At 50.5% G+C, this 19,780-nt stretch overlaps 1 protein-coding gene and 37 non-coding genes across 38 annotated transcripts in view; 37 read left to right on the top strand and 1 right to left on the bottom strand.

Moving 5' to 3' along the window:
- Positions 1-19,780, bottom strand: part of Dnt (tyrosine-protein kinase Dnt) — an 81,536-nt gene that overhangs the window by 28,243 nt on the left and 33,513 nt on the right. The window contains exon 3 of the mRNA XM_077700643.1: positions 5,354-5,648. Coding sequence (XP_077556769.1) covers positions 5,354-5,648 — 295 coding nt within the window. The remainder of the gene's footprint in view (positions 1-5,353; positions 5,649-19,780) is intronic.
- Trnas-gcu (transfer RNA serine (anticodon GCU)) lies at positions 6,926-7,007 on the top strand. The gene has a single exon. It is a non-coding gene; the product is annotated as a tRNA-Ser (tRNA).
- Trnas-gcu (transfer RNA serine (anticodon GCU)) lies at positions 8,862-8,943 on the top strand. Its single transcript has one exon. It is a non-coding gene; the product is annotated as a tRNA-Ser (tRNA).
- On the top strand, positions 9,148-9,229 carry Trnas-gcu (transfer RNA serine (anticodon GCU)). Its single transcript has one exon. It is a non-coding gene; the product is annotated as a tRNA-Ser (tRNA).
- On the top strand, positions 9,434-9,515 carry Trnas-gcu (transfer RNA serine (anticodon GCU)). Its single transcript has one exon. It is a non-coding gene; the product is annotated as a tRNA-Ser (tRNA).
- Trnas-gcu (transfer RNA serine (anticodon GCU)) lies at positions 9,720-9,801 on the top strand. The gene has a single exon. It is a non-coding gene; the product is annotated as a tRNA-Ser (tRNA).
- Positions 10,006-10,087, top strand: Trnas-gcu (transfer RNA serine (anticodon GCU)). Its single transcript has one exon. It is a non-coding gene; the product is annotated as a tRNA-Ser (tRNA).
- Positions 10,292-10,373, top strand: Trnas-gcu (transfer RNA serine (anticodon GCU)). The gene has a single exon. It is a non-coding gene; the product is annotated as a tRNA-Ser (tRNA).
- On the top strand, positions 10,578-10,659 carry Trnas-gcu (transfer RNA serine (anticodon GCU)). The gene has a single exon. It is a non-coding gene; the product is annotated as a tRNA-Ser (tRNA).
- Trnas-gcu (transfer RNA serine (anticodon GCU)) lies at positions 10,864-10,945 on the top strand. Its single transcript has one exon. It is a non-coding gene; the product is annotated as a tRNA-Ser (tRNA).
- On the top strand, positions 11,150-11,231 carry Trnas-gcu (transfer RNA serine (anticodon GCU)). The gene has a single exon. It is a non-coding gene; the product is annotated as a tRNA-Ser (tRNA).
- Positions 11,436-11,517, top strand: Trnas-gcu (transfer RNA serine (anticodon GCU)). Its single transcript has one exon. It is a non-coding gene; the product is annotated as a tRNA-Ser (tRNA).
- Positions 11,722-11,803, top strand: Trnas-gcu (transfer RNA serine (anticodon GCU)). The gene has a single exon. It is a non-coding gene; the product is annotated as a tRNA-Ser (tRNA).
- Trnas-gcu (transfer RNA serine (anticodon GCU)) lies at positions 12,008-12,089 on the top strand. The gene has a single exon. It is a non-coding gene; the product is annotated as a tRNA-Ser (tRNA).
- On the top strand, positions 12,294-12,375 carry Trnas-gcu (transfer RNA serine (anticodon GCU)). Its single transcript has one exon. It is a non-coding gene; the product is annotated as a tRNA-Ser (tRNA).
- Positions 12,580-12,661, top strand: Trnas-gcu (transfer RNA serine (anticodon GCU)). The gene has a single exon. It is a non-coding gene; the product is annotated as a tRNA-Ser (tRNA).
- Trnas-gcu (transfer RNA serine (anticodon GCU)) lies at positions 12,866-12,947 on the top strand. Its single transcript has one exon. It is a non-coding gene; the product is annotated as a tRNA-Ser (tRNA).
- On the top strand, positions 13,152-13,233 carry Trnas-gcu (transfer RNA serine (anticodon GCU)). Its single transcript has one exon. It is a non-coding gene; the product is annotated as a tRNA-Ser (tRNA).
- Positions 13,438-13,519, top strand: Trnas-gcu (transfer RNA serine (anticodon GCU)). Its single transcript has one exon. It is a non-coding gene; the product is annotated as a tRNA-Ser (tRNA).
- On the top strand, positions 13,724-13,805 carry Trnas-gcu (transfer RNA serine (anticodon GCU)). The gene has a single exon. It is a non-coding gene; the product is annotated as a tRNA-Ser (tRNA).
- Trnas-gcu (transfer RNA serine (anticodon GCU)) lies at positions 14,010-14,091 on the top strand. Its single transcript has one exon. It is a non-coding gene; the product is annotated as a tRNA-Ser (tRNA).
- On the top strand, positions 14,296-14,377 carry Trnas-gcu (transfer RNA serine (anticodon GCU)). Its single transcript has one exon. It is a non-coding gene; the product is annotated as a tRNA-Ser (tRNA).
- On the top strand, positions 14,582-14,663 carry Trnas-gcu (transfer RNA serine (anticodon GCU)). Its single transcript has one exon. It is a non-coding gene; the product is annotated as a tRNA-Ser (tRNA).
- On the top strand, positions 14,868-14,949 carry Trnas-gcu (transfer RNA serine (anticodon GCU)). The gene has a single exon. It is a non-coding gene; the product is annotated as a tRNA-Ser (tRNA).
- Trnas-gcu (transfer RNA serine (anticodon GCU)) lies at positions 15,154-15,235 on the top strand. The gene has a single exon. It is a non-coding gene; the product is annotated as a tRNA-Ser (tRNA).
- On the top strand, positions 15,440-15,521 carry Trnas-gcu (transfer RNA serine (anticodon GCU)). Its single transcript has one exon. It is a non-coding gene; the product is annotated as a tRNA-Ser (tRNA).
- On the top strand, positions 15,726-15,807 carry Trnas-gcu (transfer RNA serine (anticodon GCU)). Its single transcript has one exon. It is a non-coding gene; the product is annotated as a tRNA-Ser (tRNA).
- Trnas-gcu (transfer RNA serine (anticodon GCU)) lies at positions 16,012-16,093 on the top strand. The gene has a single exon. It is a non-coding gene; the product is annotated as a tRNA-Ser (tRNA).
- Trnas-gcu (transfer RNA serine (anticodon GCU)) lies at positions 16,297-16,378 on the top strand. The gene has a single exon. It is a non-coding gene; the product is annotated as a tRNA-Ser (tRNA).
- Trnas-gcu (transfer RNA serine (anticodon GCU)) lies at positions 16,583-16,664 on the top strand. Its single transcript has one exon. It is a non-coding gene; the product is annotated as a tRNA-Ser (tRNA).
- Positions 16,869-16,950, top strand: Trnas-gcu (transfer RNA serine (anticodon GCU)). Its single transcript has one exon. It is a non-coding gene; the product is annotated as a tRNA-Ser (tRNA).
- On the top strand, positions 17,155-17,236 carry Trnas-gcu (transfer RNA serine (anticodon GCU)). Its single transcript has one exon. It is a non-coding gene; the product is annotated as a tRNA-Ser (tRNA).
- Positions 17,441-17,522, top strand: Trnas-gcu (transfer RNA serine (anticodon GCU)). Its single transcript has one exon. It is a non-coding gene; the product is annotated as a tRNA-Ser (tRNA).
- On the top strand, positions 17,727-17,808 carry Trnas-gcu (transfer RNA serine (anticodon GCU)). The gene has a single exon. It is a non-coding gene; the product is annotated as a tRNA-Ser (tRNA).
- Trnas-gcu (transfer RNA serine (anticodon GCU)) lies at positions 18,013-18,094 on the top strand. Its single transcript has one exon. It is a non-coding gene; the product is annotated as a tRNA-Ser (tRNA).
- Positions 18,299-18,380, top strand: Trnas-gcu (transfer RNA serine (anticodon GCU)). The gene has a single exon. It is a non-coding gene; the product is annotated as a tRNA-Ser (tRNA).
- Positions 18,585-18,666, top strand: Trnas-gcu (transfer RNA serine (anticodon GCU)). The gene has a single exon. It is a non-coding gene; the product is annotated as a tRNA-Ser (tRNA).
- On the top strand, positions 18,871-18,952 carry Trnas-gcu (transfer RNA serine (anticodon GCU)). Its single transcript has one exon. It is a non-coding gene; the product is annotated as a tRNA-Ser (tRNA).

The following is a 19,780-nucleotide window of genomic DNA, read 5'->3' as shown; positions in this document are numbered from 1 at the left end:
CCCCGATCACCCAGTGCAATAGGCTGAGATTGAACATCTCCTACCCGGATAATAGCTTGGCGTTGAGTTAAGAAGTCAGCAATATATGAGTACGTGCGGTGGCCGCAGCCTGTTTGATTTAGACGGGATAGTATGGATGAATGCGACACATTGTCGAATGCGCCTTTTAAATCTAAGGCAAGAATGGCTCGCGGGGAGTGACGGGTAGCCGGGGCAAGGACCTCTTCTTTAATTCGAAGGAGAATATCCTGGGTACTCAGATGCTTCCTGAACCCATACATGGTGTTGGGAATGAGACCCTTGTTTTCAAGGAAGGTTTGAAGGCGCTTCAATAATAAACGTTCAACCAATTTACCCACACAGGAGGTTAGAGAAATGGGCCGAAGGTTATCTAGGTGAGGGGACTTATTAGGCTTGGGTACGAACCGGATCTCAGCTGTCTTCCACTGGGGAGGGAGTTGGCCTGAGGCCCAGCATAAATTGATGTGGTGGAGCAGATGATCGAGAGAGTCGCCATCCAGATTGGCAAGAAGCCGGTAAGTGGCTTGGTCTGGACCTGGAGCGCTATTTTTGTTGCACTCGGAGAGAGCTGCTTCTAGTTCGTACAGTTGGAAGTCCTTATCCAGGTCATTGTTCGTCGACCCCGTATAGGGGGGTGGGGTGAAGTGGCGGGAGGTGTTGAGGTATTTAGCCGTGAGCGCTTGTATGAGGTCGTGGGCCGATCCGTTGAATGAGTGTAGGGTGCGGGTAATAGAGCGCTGAGTTTCATTCTTGCTGGAAAGCCGGTCCATAAGATACCTTAGCAAATGCCATGTTCGGCGAGTGGTGAGGGTACCTTGGAGGCTGTCGCATAACTGAAGCCAATTCTCTTTGGAGAGGTGTTTGGCGTATTCAGTGGCTTCTTTGTTAAGTGCTGCAATTCTGAGGCGGAGTTTGCGGTTATGTCTTTGCCGCTTCCATCGTTTTGTTAAGCTTCGACGGGCCTCCCAGAGATGTAAAAGTTTAACATCCACGCTAGGTGTCTGGAAAGAAGTGGCTATGGTTTTTGTGTTCAGTCGGACTGTTTGAATTATGTCATCAATCCAGTCGGTGAAAGGTTGGTCCAGGTCTATGGGGCGCGACGAATTGGCCTTGCGAAAAGCATCCCAGTTGGTGAGGCGGATGACCCCTGTCTTGACGTTTTAATTATGGTTGCGAATGGTGAGTTGGATAATGTCATGGTCAGATCCAAGGTTCTCGTGAGTTGATGACCATAGTACATCCAAGGTGCCCTTGAGGAAAGAGAGGTCTGGAGAAGTGTCCCTCGCTGTGCTGGTTCCCGTTCTTGTTGGTAAGCCGGGCTGATTAAGCAGCAGGAGTTGAAAATCATCGACTGCTTGCGCCAGGAGGACGCCCCTTTTTGTTTTGTACGTGTAGCCCCATTGAGGATGTGCAGCATTGAAATCGCCGAGAATAAGTAGGGGCCCTGTTTTAGCGATAGCGATGGCATCGCGTATTGTGGATGAAATATCGGGGGCATTTTGGGTAGGGCGGCAATAAATGTTCAGAACGTAGAGGCTTGATTTACGTTTGGTCGATGGAGACAGGAGCTCGGTGAACACATGATTACATCCCCGTTGTGGGGTGACGTGTGCAACTGCAGATATGGTGTTACGAATTAGTGTGAGGGTGGAGCAATTATTTGGCGGGCCGTAGGGGATATACCCAGGGAGCTTGATGTGAGAATTCGCCTCCTGGAGGACAATGACTGCTGGTTTAGAATCAAGGGTGGTGATGTATTGAGTAAGGGCCGCAGCTTTTTGTTTGAAGCCTCTGCAATTCCATTGTAGGAGTGTCGTTGAAGGTGGGTTAGGCTGTCTCCGCGCCATCAGGTAAGGAAGCTGGGATGGCATTGTCGGCGTTTCGGGCGTATGGGACGGCGCGGGTGTGGGTCCTTAAAGAACCTTTTGTAGTCCTCTCCTGCCGAATGGGGCCGAGATCATAGTTGTGCTCGAGTGAACTGGATGGAGTGCTGATGGAGGCGACGTCTTTCCTGAATGTGTTATATTCCGTGCGAAGTAATGCAATTTCTTGCTGTAATTTCTGATTTTCTTCCCGAATAGTGTGAAGGTCTTGGTTTATGGAGGCCAGCTGTGTAGCGAGTGTAGAAAACATGTCTTGGATTTGCGGTGGTGGCGGTGGCTGTTGGGTCTGTTTTGAGGGATGTGAGTTACACGGTTCTGGCGTTGGACTAGGAGGGTTAGGTTTCTTGCGCTTTTCGCTAGCAGTGGAGTCAGCTTTCTCGAGGGCATCAAGGCGAGCTTGGAGCGAGGCTATTAAAGTGTTTTGTTGTTCCAAAATTTGAGTAAGGCGCTTACATTCAACACAGGCAGTTGGGTGCTCGGATTGTTGTTGAGGGGGCGTGAATAGGTACTGGGGTTGAGCTGTGGGAGACACCCGTTGGGCCCAGCTTACTTGTTTTGGCTGGTTGTACTCCGTCTCGGGTGAAGGCTTTGAATCCCGGGACTGGGCGACTTGTTTGCTTCGAGAATGGCTGCGTCTCCGTGCTGAAGGAGTTGTTGAACGGTCTCGATGACGGCCACGAAATGGGGAGGAGGCTCGAGAAGTAGATGTGCTGGCATGGTTTTGTCTGAGTCGTCTTTGTCGAAGAACAAACGGTTCGGCATAACGCTTAGGACAGCCAGGTGCGCCGGACAGGTGGGCGCCAGCACAAAGGTCACAGGTAGGCGAGCATGGGTGGTTCGGCTGAGGCTCTTTGATCCCGCAATTATGGCAGACGGGAGTGGTTGGGCGAGGACAAGCCGTGGCTCTGTGGCCGACGGTATGACATGTAGAGCAGACTGGGATAGTTTTCCTGTAGATAGAGCATGGGTATTCGGCGCCGTACAGCCGGACTGTGTACGGAACCCTGGGCCCTGCGAAGGTCAGAACCACTGTAGATGAGGTGCCAAGTCTTCGAACTGTGTAGACTTCATCCAAGGACTGATCAATGTTGTGGAGAATGTCTGCTTCAGTGAGTCGGATCGGGACCCCACTGATGACGCCTTTGACGGAGTCGTCGGGGGCCAGGCCGTAAAGTTGGACGGGGTACTGCTTGTTTTCCAGGGTTAGGTGTTTGATTTGACTGAGAGCGCGTGCCACGTCAGAGGACGGAGTACTGATGGTGGCAGTGTTTTGAGTTATGTCCACTCGGAGGCGCAGATTTGCCTGACGCCACGTGACCTTGATGGCGTTCAATAGTGCCAGGGAGAGATCAGCATATTGAATGTTGCCAAGCGGGAGTCCGCCCTGGGGACGCAATACTAGTTTGAAATCGTCCTTGGGCAATGGTTTAGGCCTGACGGAAGACTTACTTGTGGGTGCCGGGGCTTGCTTGGTCTGTGGTGGTGACATGGGTGCGGCAGGATTTCCTGCGGCGACACTGCGCTGCCGGCGACGTTGAGCTCGGGAGACCACCTCGATGAAGTCATGCTCGTGATGATTAGATTCAACTGAGTGATCTTCTGCAATACCGGGGTCCATTTCAGTGTCCGAGGCTGTGTTGGTTGAAGGCTGAGGTTCTTGATTACCGACTGAGCGACCTTCTTCTGTGTTATCAGAATCCATATCTACTTCCGAGGAAGTGTTGTCTAAACGCACAGGCACGGGGCTAGAGGTGTCTTGCATGATGAACTCCTTGGCTGCGCCTACCGAATGGCGGTAGGCATGGCTCGGGAATTATGAACAGATAAATCAGGAAATATTCAACCCACGTGGTCAAGGCGGGTGTCCAGATGATCGCAAGAACTTGATGAGTCCGGTAGTCTTGGATGCAAGGCAGTACGAAGCGAAATTACCACATTACTGGGCGAAAATCTGTGGAGCCAGTGGAACATATACTTTCGCTAGTAGGTGCCGGATGATGTCGGTAGACGTCGGTAGACGTCAATGTGTGACGCTAGCCCTGCCGTCCAATGTTTAGGCTGAACATTAGATAACGTTAACGTTGAGCCTGCCCTCTGCTCTGCATAAGTCATTGGCATTCAAAGCGCGTTTGAGTGCCGCGAGGAATTAGTTTTCCCGTCAAGTCGTCCAAACCATAAGTTAAAAAAGTGGTACTCACGCAATAATGCATCATATTCCACACAAAAAAAAAGCGTGTTCCTGCAACCACGCGACTAGTGTGGCTGTGAGATGCACTATCCTGAAACCACTTTCCCACTCCTTAGTGCAGCTGCATTCTAAGTGTGGCTTCTAATAGGGGCGCGCAAACGTAGTGTGAGCATGTGAGCATTCGCGCCCTTCCGCCTCTTCATCCTAACCTATCCAAACACGAATGAAATACTCTCCGTCTTATTCGCACAAACACACCCCACCTGCTTGCACCGCCTTTTTCCGACCCTATACCCCGCGGAATGTTAATTTTGATCTCGATGAGGCACCCTAACCCACGACAACATCGGATGTGCTCACAGTCCAGTCCTCCCACCTCTCCCCTCTCCTCTTCCCTTCCCGAGCTGTTGCTGAACCTGACTACCAGCGCTGACCTGGATGCTCAGCAACTATAGTGGTCTCCAGGGCAGTGATCGCCAGATCGTCACTTGGGCTTTTGGACTAAGCAGCCACATGCGTTTTTCTACGATATTCCGAGATTAAGTTCTTGGCTGCTGCTATAGAGTGAAGACTTCTCAATTCGAACTTCAATATTTCGAATTTATGGATAACTCGAACTGCACAGTTTGGTCCGGTCAAGTCTTTATAGATGTCTATGTGCAAAGAAGCCCGTAATTCTAACTCGAGTGCGTTCCGCAACGGGTAATTCGAACTACGCGCCGACCACGCCGTCGCCTTGGCGCCTGTCACCCGGCCAGAGAAACGCACCTTGTGTCTACACACATGGCTGCGTAGTGTAGACGTTCTGGAAGATGCCTAGGTCGATGAGTACGCGAGTATGGTGGTGTGTGTGGCGCGCTGACAGATGAGAGCATTGTATTTCATGTCAGAAGCGTGGAATCTGGGCGAGCCAATGACGACAAGAAGGACGAAGACGAGGCATACTGCGCCCGTCTGCTCAAAAGTAGCTGACGAAATGCCGCCAGTCTCTTCATTTCTCAAGAAGGCGAGGATGAGGCTTTCCGCGACATTCATTTGTTAGAACAAAAAGTGCTGACTGCCGCCTTTAGGGGCGAAAGGCAGGCCGCAATCGCGGACTTTTTTCAAGCACCAAAGTGTGTACAAGCCCTACGGCTTCCCAATTATAACAGTTTACTGTTGTTATGATTCACTTTCATTTTTTCGAACTTTCATTGGTTCGAACCGAAATGGCATCCCCTCAGGGTTTACCTCATACTACTACTGCCAGGGTGCCCCTCACCTTTGGCGCAGATCTTGTTTCGCGGAAGGGAGACCGAGGTTCCGTTGGCCGCGGCGGTCCGGGCCCCGTAGGCGGCCGGCAGCAGGTCGTAGCGCGCATGGCGACCGTCGTGGAACGGGAGGTGCTGCTCGGGCGCCGACACGTTGAGCACGATGCGCACGGGCACCTCTGCGCTGGCCAGCCCCGTGCACGGCAGTCGGACGCGGAAGCTTCGCGGAGTCGCCGGCAGCGTGCCACGCGGGGACACGTCCACCGAGGGCTCGCCCAGGGCTCGGTGGCCCCGACCCTCGTTCACCTGCGCACGTGGTTCTGGTGCTCGTTCGTGGCCCTGCTTCAATCAGTGTGCTTAGGGCCGTATTCTGAGCTCCATGTTCTCCCTCCACTCCGCTGAGGGGAGAATTCCGCAATACTTATGCATGGCTAAATCGATTTCAAGGACCTCCTCCACGGAGGCTCAAGTGAAGGAAGGACTCAGAATACCAGGGTTATTTGCAATAAGAGAACTTAGTCAGGGAGCCTTGCCCCGTCGACAACTTGAGGCCGTATATATCCAACTTTATAAAGCGTAACTAAAAATTTCCCCTTTTCAGCCAGTATCCAAAGTGAACTGCGACACCTTGAACAGTACACAATGTAAGCCACCTGTCTGGTACGATGCAGGAAGGTACTGGCACATCGTTCCGTATAGGCGCTGTACTGCACGTGTCAAGGGCTATGCCAGTACCGCGTTCTCGCAATGGCGGTGTGCTACCGCCGAGTACGGTGCGTATCGTAACGTACGTGCACCGTAACTAACCGTACCGTAATGTACAGCCTCCCAAATTTTTAATAATTTAGCGGGAGCGACTACCGATCAGCATGTCAGCGCCTTATCACGGCATTCAGCAGCGAAATAAACGAGAGTACGCGCACGCGCATAGGGCTATCTGCTGTGCGAGTGTCGTCTGCTCCGCTGTTTTGTTAAGAGTGCAACACCCCCTGCCACTGCCATCTGAATGACTTAGTGCCCCACGCTGCTTCGTTACCTTTGGCGGTAGCGAAACGGCCATGCAGGATAAGAAAAACAGGGAGTGTGTTGCCCTGAGAAGAAGAGCGGAGCAGACGACACTCCCACAACAGATAGTTCTATGCGTGTGTGCGTACCCTCGCCCATTTTGCCGGTGAACACCGTGATAAGGCGCTGACATGCCGATCGGTCGTCGCTCCCGCTATACTATTAAAAATTTGGGAGGCTGTACGTGTATGCTCAGATATTCCACGAGGAAGCAGTATTGAGCGTAATAAGAGGCGAGAAAAGAAGCGGCCCAAAAAGAAAATTAAAGGAGATAAAGTCAATACAACAAACGGCAGCAAACTGAGCGCCGGGAGCGGAAGAAAAGATACGCCGCGAGTCTATGTATATATAAGGGGAAGGCCACCTCCCTGCAAACAAATTGTCTAGGTGCGTGTTCATTCAGCCGTCAGCGCGTGATCGATGTGGCGCAACGCAAGGAGTGCAGGATGGAGCAGCTGGCGTTGTTACGGGAAGAATTACTTGGTTGTATTACTGCTGCAAGTTGCTTTGGCTACCGGGACGAGGTGGCCGAGAGGTTAAGGCGATGGACTGCTAATCCATTGGGCTCTGCCCGCGTGGGTTCGAATCCCATCCTCGTCGATTGCTTTTTATTTTCGTTTCGAAACCTAAAATCATGTAAGGGCGCGCAGCGAAAATAATCGAACAGTTAAACGCCTCGCGTTTTATGGAGACTCAGCGGATGCTGTTGTAAATTCTTTCCTGTCTTATTTTTGGCTGCAATGATTAGTTCAATCCACCTAAATCTTTATCTTCCCTCTGTAGCGGAAGTCTAGAGCCTTAGTTTAGTTTTAAAGCCTAGAGGGAGAGAGAACGGCTGTTGGGGCCATCTCCTACACTACGCCGATAACGTCACACTGACGTGTAGTCTGATGCAATCCAGGCCTTCTAATTTCCGATGTTCGGTTGATTTCTGATTGATTGATTGATTGTGGGGTTTAACGCGCCGACGCAACGCAGGCGATGAGGCGCGCCGTAGTGGAGGGCTCCGGATTAATTTTGACCACCTGGGGATCTTTATCGTGCGCCGAAATCTCGTACACACGGGCGTTTTTGCTTTTCGCCTCCATCAGAAAAGCGGCCGCCGCGGCCGGGAATCGAACCCGCGACCTCGTGCTCAGCAGCGCAACGCCTTAGCCACTGAGCCACCGCGGCGGGTATGGGTTGATTTCTGACCACTATGGATTCGTTGTTTGCTGGCGTTAAATGTGAGCAAATCGACCGAATTGAGCCCGGCGGTTGTTCCATTGTGTCGTCGCAGTCGACGTCACGAAAGCAGTAATGAACATAGTGCGAGAAGAATGGTGAGTATCAACACACTTTAGTGAGAGAAAAAATCGTGTAAATCAGGTGAAAAATGTCAATAACGTCACGAAGCCAGAGACGACGCAGTTGTCTCGAAGGAAAACACGTTTATTGGAGCGAACTTGTGCTCCCCTAACAACTCAAAGAATACAGAGGCGGCAAAGCAGCAGTCAACAAAGTGACGTGTGCGGGCGAGCGTCGACGATCGGAATGCTGTGGCTTCTGCTCTGCAGGCTTTTATCTTTCGGCGCGAATGTTTCTGGAACAGTCGATTTACATCCAGAACATTATCAGAGGAGATTATACTGGGCTAGTGACGTCAACACGAAACAGTCTGCTTATCTGAATGAGATAGCCCGTGCGGCATAAAAATGAAGAATGCAAGACGCTCTTCGCTTTACACAGATAACAGAGCCGGACGTAGCCGGGCAGTAAAAACAAACAATAAAAAAACGCATACATGGTTCTCGGCAATAACATGGCTTACACGTTATTGACTGGTAACGTTCATCTTAACTGCACAAAACACAGATGGACACAGAAGAAAATGACGAGCGCTACTTGCAACTGAACTTTATTGAATCCGGGTGAAATATATACCAGCAACAAAACAAGAGATACAGAAAAGGTTACGAATATACCGAGATTAGAATAACGGAATCACTTGGGACTGTCCCGTACGTGTCAGTCATTACCACGACCAGTTCTTTTTTAAGAACGTTGCCTCCTTATCCAACAAGGCTATCGATGTTGTACCGACACACTCGAAATCGCCTAGTTGCATTTCAGCTGCCTCCACTATCTCACGCGTGCGCTGTTCAGAGTCCTGAAATAATATCCCAGAGCTTCGAAAGTACGGCTCACACTGGATGGAGCAAAAGCCATGACTGTAAAACATTTAGAACAATTTCGAGAGATAGCTATTAACTGTCAACTGGTAGCATAATTAGAAAATGTTCAAACCCGATTTAGCGTCCCTTTAGAATGTTGATGTCCTGCCAGCCTTAAATTGCAGTGGAAGAAAATATCTGCCACCTGCAGCCAGAAACAAAAAAATATTTTAATTACCGACTGGGGCGAGAAGTTCCGTTTAGCCGGACGAGGCGGCCTGTAGTCAACATGGGAAAGAAATGCGAGGTGGCCGAGAGGTTAAGGCGATGGACTGCTAATCCATTGGGCTCTGCCCGCGTGGGTTCGAATCCCATCCTCGTCGAGAGCGTTTTTATTTTTCAAAAAAGGTCGTAAACGGCGTATGTTGGGCCGTGTAGTGGGCAGAAAAATTGTGTGCTGCCAGATTCACCGGGGCTTTAAATAACTTGAAAAGATATTCCCGCTATCTACAGCCTGAAACTATGTTGAAAAGAAAACAGGACTTTTCTAGCTGGCTCTTCGCGGCGAAGAGCCTCGTGTGCAGGCGGACGAGGTGGCCGAGAGGTTAAGGCGATGGACTGCTAATCCATTGGGCTCTGCCCGCGTGGGTTCGAATCCCATCCTCGTCGAGAGCGTTTTTATTTTTCAAAAAAGGTCGTAAACGGCGTATGTTGGGCCGTGTAGTGGGCAGAAAAATTGTGTGCTGCCAGATTCACCGGGGCTTTAAATAACTTGAAAAGATATTCCCGCTATCTACAGCCTGAAACTATGGTGAAAAGAAAACAGGACTTTTCTAGCTGGCTCTTCGCGGCGAAGAGCCTCGTGTGCAGGCGGACGAGGTGGCCGAGAGGTTAAGGCGATGGACTGCTAATCCATTGGGCTCTGCCCGCGTGGGTTCGAATCCCATCCTCGTCGAGAGCGTTTTTATTTTTCAAAAAAGGTCGTAAACGGCGTATGTTGGGCCGTGTAGTGGGCAGAAAAATTGTGTGCTGCCAGATTCACCGGGGCTTTAAATAACTTGAAAAGATATTCCCGCTATCTACAGCCTGAAACTATGGTGAAAAGAAAACAGGACTTTTCTAGCTGGCTCTTCGCGGCGAAGAGCCTCGTGTGCAGGCGGACGAGGTGGCCGAGAGGTTAAGGCGATGGACTGCTAATCCATTGGGCTCTGCCCGCGTGGGCTCGAATCCCATCCTCGTCGAGAGCGTTTTTATTTTTCAAAAAAGGTCGTAAACGGCGTATGTTGGGCCGTGTAGTGGGCAGAAAAATTGTGTGCTGCCAGATTCACCGGGGCTTTAAATAACTTGAAAAGATATTCCCGCTATCTACAGCCTGAAACTATGGTGAAAAGAAAACAGGACTTTTCTAGCTGGCTCTTCGCGGCGAAGAGCCTCGTGTGCAGGCGGACGAGGTGGCCGAGAGGTTAAGGCGATGGACTGCTAATCCATTGGGCTCTGCCCGCGTGGGCTCGAATCCCATCCTCGTCGAGAGCGTTTTTATTTTTCAAAAAAGGTCGTAAACGGCGTATGTTGGGCCGTGTAGTGGGCAGAAAAATTGTGTGCTGCCAGATTCACCGGGGCTTCAAATCACTTGAAAAGAGATTCCCGCTATCTACAGCCTGAAACTATGGTGAAAAGAAAACAGGACTTTTCTAGCTGGCTCTTCGCGGCGAAGAGCCTCGTGTGCAGGCGGACGAGGTGGCCGAGAGGTTAAGGCGATGGACTGCTAATCCATTGGGCTCTGCCCACGTGGGTTCGAATCCCATCCTCGTCGAGAGCGTTTTTATTTTTCAAAAAAGGTCGCAACCGGCGTATGTTGGGCCGTGTAGTGGGCAGAAAAATTGTGTGCTGCCAGATTCACCGGGGCTTTAAATAACTTGAAAAGATATTCCCGCTATCTACAGCCTGAAACTATGGTGAAAAGAAAACAGGACTTTTCTAGCTGGCTCTTCGCGGCGAAGAGCCTCGTGTGCAGGCGGACGAGGTGGCCGAGAGGTTAAGGCGATGGACTGCTAATCCATTGGGCTCTGCCCGCGTGGGTTCGAATCCCATCCTCGTCGAGAGCGTTTTTATTTTTCAAAAAAGGTCGTAAACGGCGTATGTTGGGCCGTGTAGTGGGCAGAAAAATTGTGTGCTGCCAGATTCACCGGGGCTTTAAATAACTTGAAAAGATATTCCCGCTATCTACAGCCTGAAACTATGGTGAAAAGAAAACAGGACTTTTCTAGCTGGCTCTTCGCGGCGAAGTGCCTCGTGTGCAGGCGGACGAGGTGGCCGAGAGGTAAAGGCGATGGACTGCTAATCCATTGGGCTCTGCCCGCGTGGGTTCGAATCCCATCCTCGTCGAGAACGTTTTTATTTTTCAAAAAAGGTCGTAAACGGCGTATGTTGGGCCGTGTAGTGGGCAGAAAAATTGTGTGCTGCCAGATTCACCGGGGCTTCAAATCACTTGAAAAGATATTCCCGCTATCTACAGCCTGAAACTATGGTGAAAAGAAAACAGGACTTTTCTAGCTGGCTCTTCGCGGCGAAGTGCCTCGTGTGCAGGCGGACGAGGTGGCCGAGAGGTAAAGGCGATGGACTGCTAATCCATTGGGCTCTGCCCGCGTGGGTTCGAATCCCATCCTCGTCGAGAACGTTTTTATTTTTCAAAAAAGGTCGTAAACGGCGTATGTTGGGCCGTGTAGTGGGCAGAAAAATTGTGTGCTGCCAGATTCACCGGGGCTTCAAATCACTTGAAAAGAGATTCCCGCTATCTACAGCCTGAAACTATGGTGAAAAGAAAACAGGACTTTTCTAGCTGGCTCTTCGCGGCGAAGAGCCTCGTGTGCAGGCGGACGAGGTGGCCGAGAGGTTAAGGCGATGGACTGCTAATCCATTGGGCTCTGCCCGCGTGGGTTCGAATCCCATCCTCGTCGAGAGCGTTTTTATTTTTCAAAAAAGGTCGTAAACGGCGTATGTTGGGCCGTGTAGTGGGCAGAAAAATTGTGTGCTGCCAGATTCACCGGGGCTTCAAATCACTTGAAAAGAGATTCCCGCTATCTACAGCCTGAAACTATGGTGAAAAGAAAACAGGACTTTTCTAGCTGGCTCTTCGCGGCGAAGAGCCTCGTGTGCAGGCGGACGAGGTGGCCGAGAGGTTAAGGCGATGGACTGCTAATCCATTGGGCTCTGCCCGCGTGGGTTCGAATCCCATCCTCGTCGAGAGCGTTTTTATTTTTCAAAAAAGGTCGTAAACGGCGTATGTTGGGCCGTGTAGTGGGCAGAAAAATTGTGTGCTGCCAGATTCACCGGGGCTTCAAATCACTTGAAAAGAGATTCCCGCTATCTACAGCCTGAAACTATGGTGAAAAGAAAACAGGACTTTTCTAGCTGGCTCTTCGCGGCGAAGAGCCTCGTGTGCAGGCGGACGAGGTGGCCGAGAGGTTAAGGCGATGGACTGCTAATCCATTGGGCTCTGCCCGCGTGGGTTCGAATCCCATCCTCGTCGAGAGCGTTTTTATTTTTCAAAAAAGGTCGTAAACGGCGTATGTTGGGCCGTGTAGTGGGCAGAAAAATTGTGTGCTGCCAGATTCACCGGGGCTTCAAATCACTTGAAAAGAGATTCCCGCTATCTACAGCCTGAAACTATGGTGAAAAGAAAACAGGACTTTTCTAGCTGGCTCTTCGCGGCGAAGAGCCTCGTGTGCAGGCGGACGAGGTGGCCGAGAGGTTAAGGCGATGGACTGCTAATCCATTGGGCTCTGCCCGCGTGGGTTCGAATCCCATCCTCGTCGAGAGCGTTTTTATTTTTCAAAAAAGGTCGTAAACGGCGTATGTTGGGCCGTGTAGTGGGCAGAAAAATTGTGTGCTGCCAGATTCACCGGGGCTTTAAATAACTTGAAAAGATATTCCCGCTATCTACAGCCTGAAACTATGTTGAAAAGAAAACAGGACTTTTCTAGCTGGCTCTTCGCGGCGAAGAGCCTCGTGTGCAGGCCGACGAGGTGGCCGAGAGGTTAAGGCGATGGACTGCTAATCCATTGGGCTCTGCCCGCGTGGGTTCGAATCCCATCCTCGTCGAGAGCGTTTTTATTTTTCAAAAAAGGTCGTAAACGGCGTATGTTGGGCCGTGTAGTGGGCAGAAAAATTGTGTGCTGCCAGATTCACCGGGGCTTCAAATCACTTGAAAAGATATTCCCGCTATCTACAGCCTGAAACTATGGTGAAAAGAAAACAGGACTTTTCTAGCTGGCTCTTCGCGGCGAAGTGCCTCGTGTGCAGGCGGACGAGGTGGCCGAGAGGTAAAGGCGATGGACTGCTAATCCATTGGGCTCTGCCCGCGTGGGTTCGAATCCCATCCTCGTCGAGAGCGTTTTTATTTTTCAAAAAAGGTCGTAAACGGCGTATGTTGGGCCGTGTAGTGGGCAGAAAAATTGTGTGCTGCCAGATTCACCGGGGCTTCAAATCACTTGAAAAGAGATTCCCGCTATCTACAGCCTGAAACTATGGTGAAAAGAAAACAGGACTTTTCTAGCTGGCTCTTCGCGGCGAAGAGCCTCGTGTGCAGGCGGACGAGGTGGCCGAGAGGTTAAGGCGATGGACTGCTAATCCATTGGGCTCTGCCCGCGTGGGTTCGAATCCCATCCTCGTCGAGAGCGTTTTTATTTTTCAAAAAAGGTCGTAAACGGCGTATGTTGGGCCGTGTAGTGGGCAGAAAAATTGTGTGCTGACAGATTCACCGGGGCTTCAAATCACTTGAAAAGAGATTCCCGCTATCTACAGCCTGAAACTATGGTGAAAAGAAAACAGGACTTTTCTAGCTGGCTCTTCGCGGCGAAGAGCCTCGTGTGCAGGCGGACGAGGTGGCCGAGAGGTTAAGGCGATGAACTGCTAATCCATTGGGCTCTGCCCGCGTGGGTTCGAATCCCATCCTCGTCGAGAGCGTTTTTATTTTTCAAAAAAGGTCGTAAACGGCGTATGTTGGGCCGTGTAGTGGGCAGAAAAATTGTGTGCTGCCAGATTCACCGGGGCTTTAAATAACTTGAAAAGATATTCCCGCTATCTACAGCCTGAAACTATGGTGAAAAGAAAACAGGACTTTTCTAGCTGGCTCTTCGCGGCGAAGAGCCTCGTGTGCAGGCGGACGAGGTGGCCGAGAGGTTAAGGCGATGGACTGCTAATCCATTGGGCTCTGCCCGCGTGGGTTCGAATCCCATCCTCGTCGAGAGCGTTTTTATTTTTCAAAAAAGGTCGTAAACGGCGTATGTTGGGCCGTGTAGTGGGCAGAAAAATTGTGTGCTGCCAGATTCACCGGGGCTTTAAATAACTTGAAAAGATATTCCCGCTATCTACAGCCTGAAACTATGTTGAAAAGAAAACAGGACTTTTCTAGCTGGCTCTTCGCGGCGAAGAGCCTCGTGTGCAGGCGGACGAGGTGGCCGAGAGGTTAAGGCGATGGACTGCTAATCCATTGGGCTCTGCCCGCGTGGGTTCGAATCCCATCCTCGTCGAGAGCGTTTTTATTTTTCAAAAAAGGTCGTAAACGGCGTATGTTGGGCCGTGTAGTGGGCAGAAAAATTGTGTGCTGCCAGATTCACCGGGGCTTCAAATCACTTGAAAAGAGATTCCCGCTATCTACAGCCTGAAACTATGGTGAAAAGAAAACAGGACTTTTCTAGCTGGCTCTTCGCGGCGAAGAGCCTCGTGTGCAGGCGGACGAGGTGGCCGAGAGGTTAAGGCGATGAACTGCTAATCCATTGGGCTCTGCCCGCGTGGGTTCGAATCCCATCCTCGTCGAGAGCGTTTTTATTTTTCAAAAAAGGTCGTAAACGGCGTATGTTGGGCCGTGTAGTGGGCAGAAAAATTGTGTGCTGCCAGATTCACCGGGGCTTTAAATAACTTGAAAAGATATTCCCGCTATCTACAGCCTGAAACTATGGTGAAAAGAAAACAGGACTTTTCTAGCTGGCTCTTCGCGGCGAAGAGCCTCGTGTGCAGGCGGACGAGGTGGCCGAGAGGTTAAGGCGATGGACTGCTAATCCATTGGGCTCTGCCCGCGTGGGTTCGAATCCCATCCTCGTCGAGAGCGTTTTTATTTTTCAAAAAAGGTCGTAAACGGCGTATGTTGGGCCGTGTAGTGGGCAGAAAAATTGTGTGCTGCCAGATTCACCGGGGCTTTAAATAACTTGAAAAGATATTCCCGCTATCTACAGCCTGAAACTATGTTGAAAAGAAAACAGGACTTTTCTAGCTGGCTCTTCGCGGCGAAGAGCCTCGTGTGCAGGCGGACGAGGTGGCCGAGAGGTTAAGGCGATGGACTGCTAATCCATTGGGCTCTGCCCGCGTGGGTTCGAATCCCATCCTCGTCGAGAGCGTTTTTATTTTTCAAAAAAGGTCGTAAACGGCGTATGTTGGGCCGTGTAGTGGGCAGAAAAATTGTGTGCTGCCAGATTCACCGGGGCTTCAAATCACTTGAAAAGAGATTCCCGCTATCTACAGCCTGAAACTATGGTGAAAAGAAAACAGGACTTTTCTAGCTGGCTCTTCGCGGCGAAGAGCCTCGTGTGCAGGCGGACGAGGTGGCCGAGAGGTTAAGGCGATGAACTGCTAATCCATTGGGCTCTGCCCGCGTGGGTTCGAATCCCATCCTCGTCGAGAGCGTTTTTATTTTTCAAAAAAGGTCGTAAACGGCGTATGTTTGGCCGTGTAGTGGGCAGAAAAATTGTGTGCTGCCAGATTCACCGGGGCTTTAAATAACTTGAAAAGATATTCCCGCTATCTACAGCCTGAAACTATGGTGAAAAGAAAACAGGACTTTTCTAGCTGGCTCTTCGCGGCGAAGAGCCTCGTGTGCAGGCGGACGAGGTGGCCGAGAGGTTAAGGCAATGGACTGCTAATCCATTGGGCTCTGCCCGCGTGGGTTCGAATCCCATCCTCGTCGAGAGCGTTTTTATTTTTCAAAAAAGGTCGTAAACGGCGTATGTTGGGCCGTGTAGTGGGCAGAAAAATTGTGTGCTGCCAGATTCACCGGGGCTTTAAATAACTTGAAAAGATATTCCCGCTATCTACAGCCTGAAACTATGTTGAAAAGAAAACAGGACTTTTCTAGCTGGCTCTTCGCGGCGAAGAGCCTCGTGTGCAGGCGGACGAGGTGGCCGAGAGGTTAAGGCGATGGACTGCTAATCCATTGGGCTCTGCCCGCGTGGGTTCGAATCCCATCCTCGTCGAGAGCGTTTTTATTTTTCAAAAAAGGTCGTAAACGGCGTATGTTGGGCCGTGTAGTGGGCAGAAAAATTGTGTGCTGCCAGATTCACCGGGGCTTCAAATCACTTGAAAAGAGATTCCCGCTATCTACAGCCTGAAACTATGGTGAAAAGAAAACAGGACTTTTCTAGCTGGCTCTTCGCGGCGAAGAGCCTCGTGTGCAGGCGGACGAGGTGGCCGAGAGGTTAAGGCGATGAACTGCTAATCCATTGGGCTCTGCCCGCGTGGGTTCGAATCCCATCCTCGTCGAGAGCGTTTTTATTTTTCAAAAAAGGTCGTAAACGGCGTATGTTGGCCGTGTAGTGGGCAGAAAAATTGTGTGCTGCCAGATTCACCGGGGCTTTAAATAACTTGAAAAGATATTCCCGCTATCTACAGCCTGAAACTATGGTGAAAAGAAAACAGGACTTTTCTAGCTGGCTCTTCGCGGCGAAGAGCCTCGTGTGCAGGCGGACGAGGTGGCCGAGAGGTTAAGGCAATGGACTGCTAATCCATTGGGCTCTGCCCGCGTGGGTTCGAATCCCATCCTCGTCGAGAGCGTTTTTATTTTTCAAAAAAGGTCGTAAACGGCGTATGTTGGGCCGTGTAGTGGGCAGAAAAATTGTGTGCTGCCAGATTCACCGGGGCTTTAAATAACTTGAAAAGATATTCCCGCTATCTACAGCCTGAAACTATGTTGAAAAGAAAACAGGACTTTTCTAGCTGGCTCTTCGCGGCGAAGAGCCTCGTGTGCAGGCGGACGAGGTGGCCGAGAGGTTAAGGCGATGGACTGCTAATCCATTGGGCTCTGCCCGCGTGGGTTCGAATCCCATCCTCGTCGAGAGCGTTTTTATTTTTCAAAAAAGGTCGTAAACGGCGTATGTTGGGCCGTGTAGTGGGCAGAAAAATTGTGTGCTGCCAGATTCACCGGGGCTTCAAATCACTTGAAAAGATATTCCCGCTATCTACAGCCTGAAACTATGGTGAAAAGAAAACAGGACTTTTCTAGCTGGCTCTTCGCGGCGAAGTGCCTCGTGTGCAGGCGGACGAGGTGGCCGAGAGGTAAAGGCGATGGACTGCTAATCCATTGGGCTCTGCCCGCGTGGGTTCGAATCCCATCCTCGTCGAGAGCGTTTTTATTTTTCAAAAAAGGTCGTAAACGGCGTATGTTGGGCCGTGTAGTGGGCAGAAAAATTGTGTGCTGCCAGATTCACCGGGGCTTCAAATCACTTGAAAAGAGATTCCCGCTATCTACAGCCTGAAACTATGGTGAAAAGAAAACAGGACTTTTCTAGCTGGCTCTTCGCGGCGAAGAGCCTCGTGTGCAGGCGGACGAGGTGGCCGAGAGGTTAAGGCGATGGACTGCTAATCCATTGGGCTCTGCCCGCGTGGGTTCGAATCCCATCCTCGTCGAGAGCGTTTTTATTTTTCAAAAAAGGTCGTAAACGGCGTATGTTGGGCCGTGTAGTGGGCAGAAAAATTGTGTGCTGCCAGATTCACCGGGGCTTCAAATCACTTGAAAAGAGATTCCCGCTATCTACAGCCTGAAACTATGGTGAAAAGAAAACAGGACTTTTCTAGCTGGCTCTTCGCGGCGAAGAGCCTCGTGTGCAGGCGGACGAGGTGGCCGAGAGGTTAAGGCGATGGACTGCTAATCCATTGGGCTCTGCCCGCGTGGGTTCGAATCCCATCCTCGTCGAGAGCGTTTTTATTTTTCAAAAAAGGTCGTAAACGGCGTATGTTGGGCCGTGTAGTGGGCAGAAAAATTGTGTGCTGCCAGATTCACCGGGGCTTCAAATCACTTGAAAAGATATTCCCGCTATCTACAGCCTGAAACTATGGTGAAAAGAAAACAGGACTTTTCTAGCTGGCTCTTCGCGGCGAAGTGCCTCGTGTGCAGGCGGACGAGGTGGCCGAGAGGTAAAGGCGATGGACTGCTAATCCATTGGGCTCTGCCCGCGTGGGTTCGAATCCCATCCTCGTCGAGAGCGTTTTTATTTTTCAAAAAAGGTCGTAAACGGCGTATGTTGGGCCGTGTAGTGGGCAGAAAAATTGTGTGCTGCCAGATTCACCGGGGCTTCAAATCACTTGAAAAGAGATTCCCGCTATCTACAGCCTGAAACTATGGTGAAAAGAAAACAGGACTTTTCTAGCTGGCTCTTCGCGGCGAAGAGCCTCGTGTGCAGGCGGACGAGGTGGCCGAGAGGTTAAGGCGATGGACTGCTAATCCATTGGGCTCTGCCCGCGTGGGTTCGAATCCCATCCTCGTCGAGAGCGTTTTTATTTTTCAAAAAAGGTCGTAAACGGCGTATGTTGGGCCGTGTAGTGGGCAGAAAAATTGTGTGCTGCCAGATTCACCGGGGCTTCAAATCACTTGAAAAGAGATTCCCGCTATCTACAGCCTGAAACTATGGTGAAAAGAAAACAGGACTTTTCTAGCTGGCTCTTCGCGGCGAAGAGCCTCGTGTGCAGGCGGACGAGGTGGCCGAGAGGTTAAGGCGATGGACTGCTAATCCATTGGGCTCTGCCCGCGTGGGTTCGAATCCCATCCTCGTCGAGAGCGTTTTTATTTTTCAAAAAAGGTCGTAAACGGCGTATGTTGGGCCGTGTAGTGGGCAGAAAAATTGTGTGCTGCCAGATTCACCGGGGCTTCAAATCACTTGAAAAGAGATTCCCGCTATCTACAGCCTGAAACTATGGTGAAAAGAAAACAGGACTTTTCTAGCTGGCTCTTCGCGGCGAAGAGCCTCGTGTGCAGGCGGACGAGGTGGCCGAGAGGTTAAGGCGATGGACTGCTAATCCATTGGGCTCTGCCCGCGTGGGTTCGAATCCCATCCTCGTCGAGAGCGTTTTTATTTTTCAAAAAAGGTCGTAAACGGCGTATGTTGGGCCGTGTAGTGGGCAGAAAAATTGTGTGCTGCCAGATTCACCGGGGCTTCAAATCACTTGAAAAGAGATTCCCGCTATCTACAGCCTGAAACTATGGTGAAAAGAAAACAGGACTTTTCTAGCTGGCTCTTCGCGGCGAAGAGCCTCGTGTGCAGGCGGACGAGGTGGCCGAGAGGTTAAGGCGATGAACTGCTAATCCATTGGGCTCTGCCCGCGTGGGTTCGAATCTCATCGTCGTCGTAACATTTGATTGTTTTTTTTCTCGGAAACCTCAACCCGTGTCAGTTGGTATATTGGGAAAATTACCGCTGAAGGACGTCACGTTTTACATCGATAGGGATCTGCCCCCGTGTGCACGAATCCCACTGTGGCTGGTGTTAGTTTCTCTTTTGCTGATGCTAACGGGCTGATATAGTGACTGAAAAAAAAAGTGCTTAATGGACGAACTGTACCCTGCCTATTTAGTTGAGGATAAAGCTGTTCTTTTCCCTTCTTAGGAAACCGTAAATAACCATAGAAACAAGTTTTTTACCGGGTGATGGGCCGTGCACTTCTGCAAGGTATATTCTTTTTTTAAAGCGAAGCTTATAGTTTCATTTGCAGTTTTATAGTTATGCATTTTTCATGACCGCTAACGAAAACTCCCAAGCATTTCCCAGCCGTGGCGGCAGCTTGTTTGATGGAAGTGAAAAGCAAAAACGCCCGTGTGTACAAGATTTCGACGCACGTTGAAGATCTCCATGTGGTCCAAATTAATCCTGATTTCTCCACTACGGCGCGCCTCATCGCCTGGATTGTGTCGGTGCATTAAACCCTAAAATCAACCATCCATCCATCCAAAAACTCCCGAGCTCCAAGAACGTCCCGTTGTGCGCGCTATATTATCGCGCGTTCACCACCTAATTCACACGACGTTCAAAGCATGACTTGAACATCAAGCTTATACTTCTCATTACTGAGACATGCATCTTGTGTGGATTAGTTAATAATTAATATTGCCGTCAATCACGCATTATGTTTGTGTAGTTCTGTTTTCTTTTTACCATCCAGAGGCGCCTGTATGGGTTA

Source organism: Haemaphysalis longicornis, unplaced genomic scaffold, assembly GCF_048455015.1.
Source record: "Haemaphysalis longicornis isolate Haplotype H1 unplaced genomic scaffold, Haemaphysalis longicornis Haplotype H1 scaffold_2, whole genome shotgun sequence".
NCBI classification, from domain to species: domain Eukaryota; kingdom Metazoa; phylum Arthropoda; class Arachnida; order Ixodida; family Ixodidae; genus Haemaphysalis; species Haemaphysalis longicornis.
Note: the sequence above shows the minus strand (reverse complement) of the source record. Positions and strands in the feature narration are given on the sequence as shown.